Source organism: Apiospora marii (assembly GCF_038362585.1).
Source record: "Apiospora marii strain CBS 49790 chromosome Unknown utg000005l_segment0_segment0, whole genome shotgun sequence".
Taxonomy (NCBI): Eukaryota; Fungi; Ascomycota; class Sordariomycetes; order Amphisphaeriales; family Apiosporaceae; genus Apiospora; species Apiospora marii.
In genome coordinates this window covers 3228063-3241644 of record NW_027117377.1, presented here as the reverse complement: position 1 = coordinate 3241644, position 13582 = coordinate 3228063, and the positions used below count along the sequence as shown (strand labels likewise).

The window sequence follows — 13582 nt, the reverse complement described above, 5'->3', positions numbered from 1 at the left end:
ATCAAGCCTTCGCCGAAGCGGGAAACAAATCCTACGAAGCATTGGCCGCCATACTTCGACCGCTGACGAGAGCCGATGGAACCGGCAGCTTGCTAGGGCTGTGGATACTGTACAGAGGTCGAGCCCTTTCGAGTTCGTATAGTACGCCGCACCTCGACTGGGAATTACACGGAAACGATGAACCGAAGGAAAATCGAGAATGCGCATCTCCCAATGTAACGAGATAGAGGATCGGCAACAAAGCATGGGCTGGGCGTTTTACTCTGATTTTGGGAAATTGGGGCACAGAACGACGGACTTTCAAAGTACCGTCATCACCCAAACGCTTTCTGTGTATGATCATGTATAAAGATTCCAGGCACATGTACAAAAGACTACACTGCGAGCCCCTCCAAGCGTTTCGCTAAATACAGTGATTCATTGTGCCCTCTTTGTCCACCCGGCCTATCGTACCAAGCTCGGATGTGGATTTGCGAGGGGAAAACCTTTGACTGAACCCCCATACTTTCCCAATTCAGCACAAGCACGGCAAGTGCAGCGATTGGTAGTTGCTGCACGTCTTGCCGCTCGGCGTCGCGCTTCCAGTCTGGAGGTAGACCTGCCAAAAGTTCCCATCGAGTTTACAGACGAGGAAGTTGAGTTCTGCAAATATGCCACTTAGCTAATGTACCTTCTTGTAGAGTGAGTTGCGGATCCCATTGATCTGAGAAACTTACGGCGTCCCCAGCTGCTGCTTTGCCCCGTAATGATGGTGTCGCCCTCAAGCGCCCAAACGTTCGTGGCGCCGGAACCGCCACCGGTCGAGTTGGCAAACGTCAGCGTCTTGTAGCTGGTTGCGTCGTCACCGACGCTCAGGTACCGGCTCGTGTTGGTGCTCTGGATCGTGCCGGCGATGGTGAAGTACTCGCTGCTGGACTCGGGGCCCATGACGGGGATAGAGGCTGTTCAGGGCACTCCCCCGTAGGGTTAGTCAATCCTTACGGCTTTTCCCCTTTTCTTCGTATTGCAAAAAAGAAGAGAACTGAAAGCTTACGATCTTGGGGGTATGCCTGCAAGTAGTAGTGAAAGATCGGGTCCTGGACGGCGCGAATCTGCTCAGGCTTGGCTACGGCCAGGGGGGCCAGCAGCAACACCGCCGTCGCCATTAGCGACGGGAAGGGGGACGAAGAGCGCATCGTGCCGGTGAGAGAAGATATAAAATACCCCAGAGTAAATAAATATAACAGAAGCTTACGAAGTTCGTCATGAGAGATGGGTGCTAAGGAGAAAGTGCCATGTGCATGTTAAGAACAGTCCTGCTTATAAGAGATGAAAACCACCGGTTGCCGTATGTGCAGGCGGACGGAGACCAGGTTCCCGGGAAAGGACAGTGTGGAACGGAGTCAGCGTGGTTTCGATCCGAACGTTGTGGCACAAGACGTTCCCGATCCGGTAACAGCGGAAGACGGACGCCCGTCTGCGATCTGCTCCATGCAGAAAGATGGAGGGAGACGATCCTTCCTGGACAGCGCAAATTCCGCCCGACTTGAGCATATAATGAGATTGCAATTCGTCCGTGGTCTGGGGCCCTCTCTGGCTTAGGGAAAAGATACATCAAACACCAAGAAAGACTTCCTGAAATTGCAGTGTAAATTCACTCCTATATTATGTATCGAGCTGGTCCTTTGGCAACCACCCACCGCCCCTAGTGGTCAGACTCTGTTCGACCCGTACCCACGACCCGCCTCCCTCCGGCTCGTTCGCCGTAAACCCCCGTCAAACCCAACGCAAAATCGCCCACGAAATCTGACCACTCCTCGCTTCCGCGCTCGCAAATCAGATGCTTGGAGGTACTCGAATGAAACCCCAGCAGGAAGACGCCTTCGCTTTATAACTAGCGCCAGACCGTGCAACAACGTACGAGAGTACCATGGAAAATCAGGGATGGTAATGCAGAAAGCATGAGAGAAGTTTGAACCGCCCGAGTCTTCGTCTTTGCCCCCTACTGATTATACCCAGACCGCCGCATTGCTGGACCTCGCATTATTGTCTGTTGGCCAGTGACGAACTGTAACCTGCCAGACACTGAAGCATATACTGCGGAGCTATATGTCCTTGTTAAAGAGAAAGAGAGCGAGCGCAAATGGGTATTCCACCAACCAAAACGTGCTGGTATCTCGAAGAATAAATGAGCGTATCAAATCCAGTCCACATCTTCTTGCCTCCACCCAAGAGCCCCAAAAAGAAGAAGACCTGGTTCGTAAAGTATGTCCAAGAAGGGTAGTCGTAAAGAGAGTGAGTGTCATGATCAGTCGCAGAAGAAAGAGTAGAAGCAAGAAAAAACAAAAGGACTCGGGTGTTTCAAAAAGTTGAAAAAAAAAGGACAAAACAAAAAGTGGTATCAATGGGATGCGTCGTCTATGCGGAGAACTGTACGCCGTTTCAGTGTCATGCAGATGTAAAGGTGAATTTTGTCGGCCATGGTGACCCTTGGGAGGTCTATTTTAACCACCCCCGTCAATGCTTCGATGTTGAGATGATGTTGGTGATGATAGAAATAAGAATTATGCCGTCGTGAGTGGTTTAAAAGGGGGTCGATCGAGGCCCTGGGTAGGGCCCACCCGATTGGAGGTCCGAAGTGCTCAGCTGCTATCACCAACGCAGAAAAGTTCTATTTCTCCGACGCCGCTGGGGTTGTACTGATTTTTCATACCATCGCGGAATTCCATGAAGGCGATCTGTATATCCTCATCACTCTCGATGTTGACAAAGTCGCCATCCTCGTCGCGGTATCGCAGCTTCAAGTTGCCCCTACCAATCGAGCTGTTCGTGAACCGCGACAGTTTGGCATCGATACGGTCAATCATCGACTGGTACGTGATGTTGAACGCAACCACCAGCGTTATGTAGGTGCCAGTATCGTACAGCACCTTTACCTTGAGCTGCGTAGGGACGTCTCCGGGGCTGAATAATGCGCTACCTGGCGTGGCGGTGCCGAGTGCGGGCGAGACGGCGGACCTGCTGTCGAGTTGAAGTGGGGTGGGCGCGTTTTCGCCTCGTTGGCCAGGACCGGGACCAGGGGTACTCCCGCGTGGGTAGAGGGGTTGCGCGGGGAACTGGGACATTTTACCACCGAAGGAGCCGTTGGATTGATGCATGCGCTCACGTTGGACACCGGGGCTTTGGGTATTGGATCGCATTGGAAGGTCCTGCTGCATGGGCGAGCCTGTTTGAGATCGAGGAATGTTATTTTCGTGAAGGTGCGCGGGTATGCCAGGTACAGCAGGTACAGGAGTACTGCTGTTGGTCCTCCTGCTCTGGTTCTGTGGGCCGTTTATATCTGGGGTACTGTAGGACCTACTCCTTTGTTGCGCAGCAAGGCTCTGCGCCGTGTTCGAGGCCATGGCGGGCAGTGACGGGCCGCGGGGGTTTCTGCCGTTCATTGGGGAAGGGCCATCTCGTGAAGGCGCTCGAGGCATGGCCGGCGCGGTGTAGCGGTTGTTGTCCTCCCAGCCCATGGGTGTGCCGGATTTCGGGAAGGGATAGGCTCCAGCTCCGAACTGCATACTGCTGGTTGTGCTTGTCCGGGTCGATGCAGGCGAGTCCGTGGTAGGCGAAAAATACGATTCTCCGGGACGATGGCCAGGCGAGCCGGCTGGGGGTGGCATCCGGGTATCGAGAGGAGGAGGAACCCGTGGCAGCGCATACTGTGGCGGAGGGGCTCGGACCATTGTGGAAAGCGACATTTGACTTTCTCCTGTGGCTGATCGGGACCTCAGGCTCGTGTGTGATGCATTCCGAGTCATCACCCCGCCTGTAGAATGTTGTTGACTTCCAAAGGAAAGATTAGGGGCAGATGTAGGAGCTTGCTGGGACGGCTGTTCTTCGTCGTCATCACTTTCGTTCTGTTGAGCGTAAGGGTTCTCCATTTGTTCAGCATTGCGCATCCAAGTGAAAGAAGGGGCTGATTGGTCCGGGCTAGCAGCAGCAGACGGAGCATTGTCCTTCCTCTGCTGATCCAGGCCAACAGCCCACTTCTTCATAATCTCCTCGTTGCTGAACTTAATGACGAAGTTTTCCACACCGGGGTCACCTTTCCACCATATTTGAACGGTGTACGAACCTGAACCCGAGTCCTGTTAGCTTCAAGGCTGGAAGGGTTGAGGTTATAAGACAGTCTACCTTTTCCTGCGAAGGACAGCACTTCGGTAACATTGGTCATGAAGATACGACCTTTCAGCTGCAGTTTGTTGTTCTTGTTGCGAACCTTCGGTATCGCTGATTTCGTCTTGTCCTTCTTCTCCTTCGTTTTATTGGGAACGACTTCTTTGCAGCAAAGAAGGATACACTCGAAGAGATAGATCTCGTACTGCATCCAGTTAGTAATCTCGCCCGCAGGCTTGGAAGAACGTTGGTTGCCCCATACGAATTTCTCTTGGTCGTTCCGGCCCGTGACAACCGAGTACATTCCATGTAAAAGAAGTCTGCCGAATGAGTCCACTCTGTGGTTCTTCCAGTCGTCAACCCTGACAATAAGATCTTCCAGGGCCTCATCGAGTAGGTCACGGTCAACAGCCTCGTTGGCCTTGGAAAGAACTCTCTCAGCGGCTGCTATGCCTAGGGTGAGATCTTTCTTGGTCTCTTGGTCCTCGCTCTTCTTCATAAGATCCTGGGATATGTTAGTTCGGAATGTCGCATGCAAGAGACTTTCAGAGGTTTAGTCTCAACCGATCCCCAATGCGCGAGCCTACCTTCAACAGAAGCGGGTATTTGACCAATCTTTGCATTGGCTTCAATAAGAAACCATCCAGGGTATTGAAATCGATCGCAACGGGGTTCTGCACCAGCTGGATCTTATCAAAAACCTGACTCGCAACCTGAGCCGCCTTACGTTGGTTTGCGATGAAAGGTTGGTAGATACTAAAGCCCTCTTCGTACATGACGAAGGGTGCTCCCCACTGTTGCGCCTCCTGGGACATGGAATTGGCCGTTTCGACTCGAATTAAGAAGCGGCGCTGGAAATCCAGGATAGCATTGATGTTCAGGAAGATGGAGTGGACAGTGTCGCCCGGAATTACACCACGCTGTTCCAAGGCCTTTTTCAGCCCGTACAAGTTCTCCAGATCTTGCACGTATTTGCGTTCCGTGTCCACCATCTCCTTGATGATGTGGTCACGGTATGTCATCGTCGATCCACCAGGTGCTCCGGAGGCGTTATCTTCGGGAAATGGCTGTTCCGCTTGCCTGAGCAATCCTTTCTGCTCGGCAGAATCGAGGACTTTGTTTATTACTGTAGTGACCTGAGTAGAAAAATTGTCAGTAGTCGAAAGCAAAGTAAGAGAATGGAAGTAGTACCTTGACAAACCCGGTCGTGTCATTTCCCAGGAGATCGTTGATCACGAAACATTCGGAATTGGGGATTTCCAGCTTCTCCAGGCAGGCCTTCACGAACCTAAAGACAGCAAGCTTCGACCGCTTGGCTTCACTCCCTTCGGATTCTTTGACGACAAGGGGCTCTGCAGGCTGCAGCGAGTTGTAAACAGCAAGGAGAGGGTGTCCCATCCGCAGTAGTTGCCACAAGGATTCCACAGGTCCTCCATTTTCGCCAGTAGTGGACAGTTCGTTAAGCGTGTTCAGATGTACCTCAAAGCCAGGGACCTGTGTCAGTCTCTGCTTGAGCTGTACGCATATTTGGTACAGGGATCGAGAGGCGTCAGCCTTCTCGTTGATGATGTTCGCTGTCGCCATGACAGGACCTCCTCCTACTAGGGTACTCGCAGAGCCCATAGACGTCAGGGATGCGCTCGATCCTGTCGTAAATGTCGAGCCAGACAGCTGGCTTTGACGTGGAGCACTCATAGTGCCAGGAAAGACCGGAGCCGTCTGCGTCCTCAACAGGGCTGGGGCATGTGCCATAATGAAGCAGGACTTGCCACTACTCCATGCGCTCACCCAACCAGCGCTAGTGTTTGTCGGTACGGAAAGGCGACAAAGAACTGGTCAGTTTGAACCGAAACCAATAAGTAACACAACTTCGTTCCGATGGCTCGGGACGGACGAGGTGTTAGTTCTGGTGAATGTTATCCACACAGTATGGTCAAGGGAGTCGGAAGGCGAGAGCGGAAGCCGTCACGGAACCGTAAGGTAAGGTACAGAGGTGGCGGTGATGGTGGGCGGAAGGGGTGTTGTGGGTAGACTGAAGGTGGATAGCGTCGGTCGGTGACACCTGTCTGCCAATTCGAACGTGGTCAATGAAGGAGATTACGCGAGTCGCATCAGTTCGTCGTAAATATCGAGAGTGGCTGTGGGCAATGATGAGCCCACTGTGGTTGCGCAAGTTGGCCGACGAGGGTTGTGGTCTTGGTCGTTTTCGAAGATCCGGGGGCCGAGTCTTGTTCTCATGTATTCCCAGATTGATAGTTAACCCCAGCCAAATGCATTCAAGTCGAGTCCAGTCAAGTGTCTGGAACGGCGTTCACCTGTCTGCAACTCCGGCCGTCGTTGTTGTCGTCTTCTGTCTTCTTCGTCTCTGGACGTCGTCTCTTTCGAATCTCGTCCTGCTGCGAGGCTGACGTCAACTTGCGTTGCTCGAGCCCGTGATCCCTTGGAAGTCGGAACCGAATCGAATCGGTGTGTGATGGATCTCTCCCAGCGTCGCTCTTTCCTCGCCCTTTTGTCTCGAGGTTTCCTGGGTTTGGCGAAGGGGGGCTTTCGCAAGTGAGTTAAAGTTTCCTCGTGTTTCTGCCGATGGTGTGGTCGTTGCGCAGGACAGTCTTCATAGGCCAATAAGGGAACTTGAAACGTGGAAGGCAAGGTGACCGAGAGCGGCGGCAGGCGGTTAGGAGGCGGCCAATGTCAATGTGCAAGGTCGGGCTACTTCGGGCACACTTGAGAGCTCCCCACGTCTTTTCTGGATTTTTCAAAAGGACGGGCGGCTGCGGGTGGTTCAGGCCGTTGGGTTGGATCGCCTAGGTCAGAAATCAGATAGATGGGAAGTGGATATTCGACCGAGTTGCTGCTGTCGACCACGGTCCGTCATCACTAGGCTCATGCCAGAGTCCCTGAAATCTGGAATTGGGGGATGGGTGTCTTGACCGATTGTATGTATTGTGGTGTTAGGCAGTCTTGTAGTGTGCTAACCTACTGGCGTGTACAGCAGCGATGTGCATGTGGGTATTGGCTTTGTGTAGCCTCTCTGGGCCTTCTTTCCCTTTCTGCCGGTCTGGGAGTCTGGGTGCAGCCAAGGAAGGCTGCACTACACGCTACAAGCAGGTGGCAGGTGGGTTGATTTCTGTGGCCTGCATGGGATGGACAGACGACAAGACGGGGGGCAAGTCAATCAATGAAAGCCTGCAATACTCGGACACTGTGTATTCATTCGCCTTTCTTCTCTTCCCAACCTACACCTGACCACTGGTCTCTTTCATTGTACCAGAATTAGTAAGTAATATCATATATTTACCATAACTAATTGCAATTGTTATATACAACAACCCAACTCTGGAAATCGGCCACCTGAAGGCTTCAATGTTGTTTTTGGTGCCCCGCAGTAGTACACCGGATGCGTTCCATTAAGTCCTCGTAGGGGGGCATGCTTGAGATGCACTTATTAGGTACATACTGGAACCTACTACATGTACTTAACCTAGACCTCATCGCCCAAAGCACACCACCCACCTGCAACACCATCGCCCGCTGTCTTCGACCGCATGCCTAACCAATTTACTTGAGCATACAGGTGTCCCTTGTCTCGGCATTTCACGTCCACGTTGGGCCCTAGGATCCTGGCGCGGGCAGTCGCAAAATCTACTATGGTCGTGTAACCATTCTTCTTTTCAAATCCTCAACCGCGTCGAAATTGATGCATTCCTGTCTATCCCAGCCTATCTACTGGAATCATCAATCAAAAACAGCCCGAGCCAGTTTAGTGCATAGCAAGTGCTTCCAGCAGGCAGGCCAGGCAGCTTAATAACATCTGACAACAGGCTCACAGTGTGGCCCCTTTCTATTTACACGCCCGAAATGTCTACCTATGTAAGTGTGTCTGCCTCTGGTCTGGGGGGGCAGGCTACTCGCATTTTGGGCATTGATTGTGATGGGGTCTTGGATGTTTCAAATTAGCGAATGTTCGCACTATTCCCAAGCTGGCCTAACTTCCGGCCCTACTCAACAATAGGGAGCGACAGTGTTGCACCCGAATCGTCCATGATCGTCAGCTGCCACTGCAAGACCGTTTCTGCCAACTCATCGCGATTCGTTCACCATGGGTGTGCAGCGCGCATAGCAATGCAATCCTGGGTTGGCGCCGCTCGCCAGGTGTACTGAACAACTGACAATATCGGATGCTGCGTCGGGGGTCGAGTCGCTCGCTGCGAGGCTGTCTGTCGATGGATGACCTAGGCAGTCGAAGAGCGACCGACTGCTTGTCAGTTCTCCAAAAAAAAAGACTCGAGACGAAACCCCGCGGTCACTTATTGGCCAAACACCAGAACGCTCGTTTGGAATGCAAGCGCATTCTCCAATTCCCCATCATCAGATGCACTTGGCACATGGATAAAGAGCATGCATGATATATTTGGAGTAGATGATTTGGCATTGGTCAGCAAAGCTACCTATCAACGATGTGTGCGCTCACCACGGCCACACAAGCAGACACATGATGACTTGCCGATAATGTCCAGACAGCTCAATTGGGCTGACCTCTCATACATACACCTGGTCGGCCCGTCAGAGCTTCTTTCGCGCCGCCGCAAGGTGGGGTGACCCTTGTCCGACGACAACGCCTGTAACATCCAGAGCATCAAGAAGGCAAAGACGGTTAATATGAAATGGCCGACGTCATCCTCTGGAGATTTCTGGTACCCAACTCTTCCTCGGCGGACGCAACTCGTACGGAACTGTATTTATTGTTCAAGAGTGGATTTGTCAACACGTTTGCTTGTAGTATACACATTACGGTTTGTTATTATTAGCTTCAGCCCCTCCTCTCTTCTGTCTAGTCCTTGGGCTTGGGAAAAGGGGGTTCCCTAATAAGCACGCTCAAATTTCGAGTGGAATGATACCCAAGCTTACCAACCTAGTCCAGTTCCACCACCGTTACAACTCCACCAAACCTGCTAACTCAAGATGAACCTAATGGTCAAGCCGGAAGCAAGCCTTTGCAAGTGGTGGGAGGCTTGCGAGAAGACGACGATATCTTGAGAAGTGAAAGCAGCGCCCTGCAAGGTTAGGCTAGAAGAATAGGAGAGGGCGCACCACACGTGAACTCAGTATATTGCCGTCCAAGTGGGGGGGAGGGGGGTGCTGCTTGTCTTGCAGAAACATTGATGCCGTGTGATTGCTGACAGGCAGGGAGAGCACGCTGGTAAGACGTTATGTCGTATCCCCGGATAGACAGCTCATACATATACATAGGGCAGAGGAAAAGACCTCAGGCCTTGCAGCTCTCGTCTTCAAGAAATTCTTCTTCTTTCACATTTATTTCGTGCATACTAACTACTGCAGCACCATCACCTCCCACCTCTGTAACCTTTGTGGCTGACTACTCACTGACGCATAATGGAGCTTCTTCGTACCTGCGAGCCTGCGGGGATCCGAGCCGATATTGCACACACTCGACTACATCCTTTATTGCTTCCATGCATGTTTCCACTGCTTCTTTCGACGTCAAGCCTTGCCGAAAACAATGTCCTTTGCTCCGTACCATCCGATCGAATATGCACCTAGGATTGATCTAGAAAGGTTTTGAAACAGCCCCTTCATGCAGGCGTTGTAGGACGACATTTGGCCGCAAACGCGGTCCTTGATTGCTCTCTTCGCCGAACGAACCCCTACCGCATACCCCCCACCTTGCCCGCCCGCCATCCTCCAAGTGGAAGATAGTGGTCCTGTGTACCTGAGCGAGCACCAGCACCCACGGTTTTTGCTGCGTACGTGCGCTGGCCAGCCGTTGTGGTGGGTGATTCAAGTCTGTGTGTGTCTGTTTCTCCCTCTTCGTGTGTTGTGTATGCGGCTGGCAACCTTATTTCAGAGCCAGCAGCAGCTCTGAGATGTTCCTTTGCTATTTTGGCCAGCGGGACATGGCGACAGATGGCATCGCCAAGGATAGAACCGATTCTGGCATGCTATTGGGCCCCGGCAGGTCTGAGTACTCTTTTTTGAGACCGTGCATGATCCTACAGGCTCCCACTACTTGAGTTACAAGCATTGCCAGCAGCTGCATGATCTAACCCTAAGCACTCGCATTGACGCACCCTCTCAGATGGCACATCATAGCGACAGCCATCCTCTTGTTCCAACCGCTTGGCATTGGATCGCATCGGCGCTCTCGCCAGGTGACTATTTCTGTCCCCCTCCCCCGCCGCTGCCGTACGCACTCCATCCCATGCAGCGTCGATCGTACGTGGGTAACATATGCCCAAATAGGCTTCCTTATATAGCCATGGACGGGATCGGTGTCGCCCATATTGAGAGGGGGAGTTCTACTCGGATCGTGTACAGACTAGCTGCTTAGTAAAGCAAGCCAATGTTCCCGTCGAGCCTTCGAGGAGGTTACAGGACAGCGCAACAGCGTCTCTCGGCATGGAAGGTCTGAAGATCCGGGGAAGGCTTGTTTTGGCAGGATCGACCGGCAGATCAAGCTCATCTCGTAACTTCCCGCACGTTCTATTTGATGTTTAATCTTACTTGTGGTGTTTTGCTGCAGTCGGCAACTCTGTAGTATTGGTATATTACGGGAATAAAGATCTCGATAGGGGACCAACATCGGATTCTTATTTGGCATCCCCTGCTCGGGAGATATCACGTGGATTAGGCTTCGTAGCTACGTAGTACGGCCAGGTATTGAGCAGCCTACGGCAAACACTATCCAACATTTCGTACACTAGGTGACACTGCTTTCGCCTATCCCCAATGAGTCCCATCCCGTTTAGATAGTAGTCGTAAGGGATGGACCTGCGCCAACCAGAGAGGCCTACTAACTCCTTGCCCAGCAGTGTTTGCAAACTGTCATTCGTCGGACATTGCTCCGGGTCACGCGAGAATGAGAAGTTTCACTATGGTAAGGCTGTATGTACCTCTCATGTCTAGTCTAGTTGGCTTATACATGAAGCGGCATGATGCCTCTTGTTATGTCTACATCAAACAAGTCCATCGCCACCAGAATATAGCTAGCCTCCATGCCAAGAGTTGTTAGATGCTCGTGACCTGAAAGCTCACAAGGAAACCCCCTGGCAAAACGTGAGGATCGTGTGCGCTGCTCGGGTGGTGGCCGCGTCTTGATAGGGTCGTAATGACAGAGTTGGGTGATATCAACATGTTAATGGCTCTCAACAGCCTGACACCATCTACGACAAGCAAGGAATCTTCCTAGCGTCACGTTCTCCGGACGGATCGCACGTCAGTCAGCAGTGTGACATCGCCCACGGTGCTGCATTGCACAGTAAGCAAATATTGGACAGGTGTAATCCGCTGGGCATCGGATTTTGCGCTTAGGTTGCTTACGGTCTTAGGCTTTAGTTTCTCACCAAGATGGATAGCTTCTTCATAGTTAGGAGGCAGCAAGTTGGCAACTGGGAGGAGCGTATGGTAATGATTATTGGTCCTCGATGTCTTCTGCTAAAACATGAACAAAGAACCCTTCCGAGCCCTCGTACTGTCGATACACAGCTGCCAACACCCAGGTTGACAGTCCGTATCTTTATAGGATCGAAATACGTCGTTAAGTCGCTGCAATCCATCGTGGAGGACATGGATCGTCCATATATCATGCGCCATTTGGTTTTGCGGGTAGCACCCTCCTGTTTGACAAACACCGAGACATTCTGCTGAGATGACAGATCCCACGAGAGCATCAAGCCACGGGTTGATATCTTCGACGTCTTGATTGTAGTCGCAACGCACTCCGGCGCCCTTACATACACTTGCCATTGTGATGTTAGTATGTTTCTTGGTGTGTGCCAACACACGTACTACACGATCATGAGAACACATAATTACCATAGGCAAATGCATACAATCCCTCTCGATGATTCACATTGACCAGTACTTCTTTATTTAGGGAATGTGTGTGAGTAGCTAAAGGTCTCTTGAAGAACGGGGGGCGAACTATTGTGACTTTTGGACGTCTTGCGCTCGCTACTGTATTATTGTGTAAGTAATCGTAAATGCCTTCATACTTATCCGACAAGAGTAGTCTCAACTACACATTTACTTTATGTAAGGGGTGGTGATAAGCTCTAGTAGACGGTCAAGACACTGACTTGGCAACATCGTCCTTGTTCCTGGTAGGGGAGGAGAGCGGGCTGGCCGGTTGGTTAGAGCACCAGTTGCAGCGCCGTGACACTCTATCACAGAGTGAGCACATAGCCAAGGAGCTCGTCAATACACCTTGTTGGTAGCGAACTATATAGCAGTCTCATCAGGTACTTATACTTGAAACCAGTGTCCAGATATCCGTGCAGGATTTCGATGTCTTCATCCGACCGTACAGTCCGCAGGCTCCATGGGAAACCTCCAGCGCAGCATCGACTTTGTGATTATTGTCTTGGTATACTGAGATGACGATATCTCGACCAGACTGCGTAGAACAGTGTCCTTGGTAAAGTTGGCCTATTCTTGTAGGTGATGATTACATGAGCCAATAAGAACATGGTTATAGGAGCTAGCCTCCGCAGCAACCTGATCGTAAAGACCAGGTGCTCAAGCTGACTGTGGACCAAGTGAGCCTTTTCCACCACTTACTTACAGCTTGCGCCTCAGGCATGCTCGAAGCTGAAAATGAGTGTGGTGGGCAATTCATTCTCAAGTTGAAGGAAGGTACGTCGCCAATGTTTCGGAAGTTTTCAGCGCCCTGGGAGGTCGAGGAAGAACGGCGGTATCGACCCGATTCTCGCTTACTATCGTGGCGTCAATATATAGACAAGACAATGCATGACTGAGGATAATGGTACATGACGCAATTCAATCTCGTATGCCCAAAATCATGCCCATTGCTTCAAACATAGACTCATGGGGCACTTGTTCACCCTTTCCTCAACTGCCAACGCTGCCAATTCGGAACGTCCCCTGTATATGTCACCAGGGACCAGTCTGAAAATTTCGAATAACTGTAGTTCTTTCCAGCTTGCCAACTTAACCTCGTCGTCTCAAAGGACCGAAGGTCGTATGCCCCCCGGAGGCTGCTAGAGCCCACCATGGGTCATCTTGGTCGGCTTAGACCTATGACCGATTCTCCCCAGGTCACGATGACATCGTAACAATTACTTCTGCCAGTGTACTTGAATTTCGAAAAGCAAACCGGTAAGGTAGTATTGGATGACCCTGAAATGCCATGCCCCCCGAATCCAAAGTTGGCAGGGGCGAACCAATCCATGATTGTTGGCTTGGCGCAGCGTAATAAAGGGCAACCTTTTCCGAGTGGACTTCGGATCATCGTTCATGGGACGGACAGAGTAACTTTACCCATGCTCTCTGGTAGCATTGAGCTAGCCCATGACGGGAACCTCGTAATCTGTCTGCCTCGCTGCTCCTTCGACTTCGTCAAAGATGGCGATAGCCAAGTTCGTTCTAATGTTCCCAAGAACTGGCTGCGAAGTCGGTCCCA

At 51.6% G+C, this 13582-nt stretch overlaps 2 protein-coding genes across 2 annotated transcripts; both read right to left on the bottom strand.

Annotated features, from left to right (window-relative positions):
• Nucleotides 1–514: 514 nt before the first annotated feature.
• Nucleotides 515–1175, bottom strand: PG985_008924 (uncharacterized protein; the record flags this gene model as incomplete). The annotated part of the gene is made up of 3 exons (XM_066828692.1): nucleotides 515–642; nucleotides 717–941; nucleotides 1034–1175. 3 exons carry the CDS (start codon nucleotides 1173–1175, stop codon nucleotides 515–517), a joined length of 495 nt encoding a protein of 164 aa, XP_066683604.1.
• A 1446-nt stretch (nucleotides 1176–2621) lies between these two features.
• On the bottom strand, nucleotides 2622–5838 carry PG985_008923 (Pleckstrin homology domain-containing protein; the record flags this gene model as incomplete). The annotated part of the gene is made up of 4 exons (XM_066828691.1): nucleotides 2622–4102; nucleotides 4162–4648; nucleotides 4731–5279; nucleotides 5335–5838. 4 exons carry the CDS (start codon nucleotides 5836–5838, stop codon nucleotides 2622–2624), a joined length of 3021 nt encoding a protein of 1006 aa, XP_066683603.1.
• Nucleotides 5839–13582: the final 7744 nt, after the last annotated feature.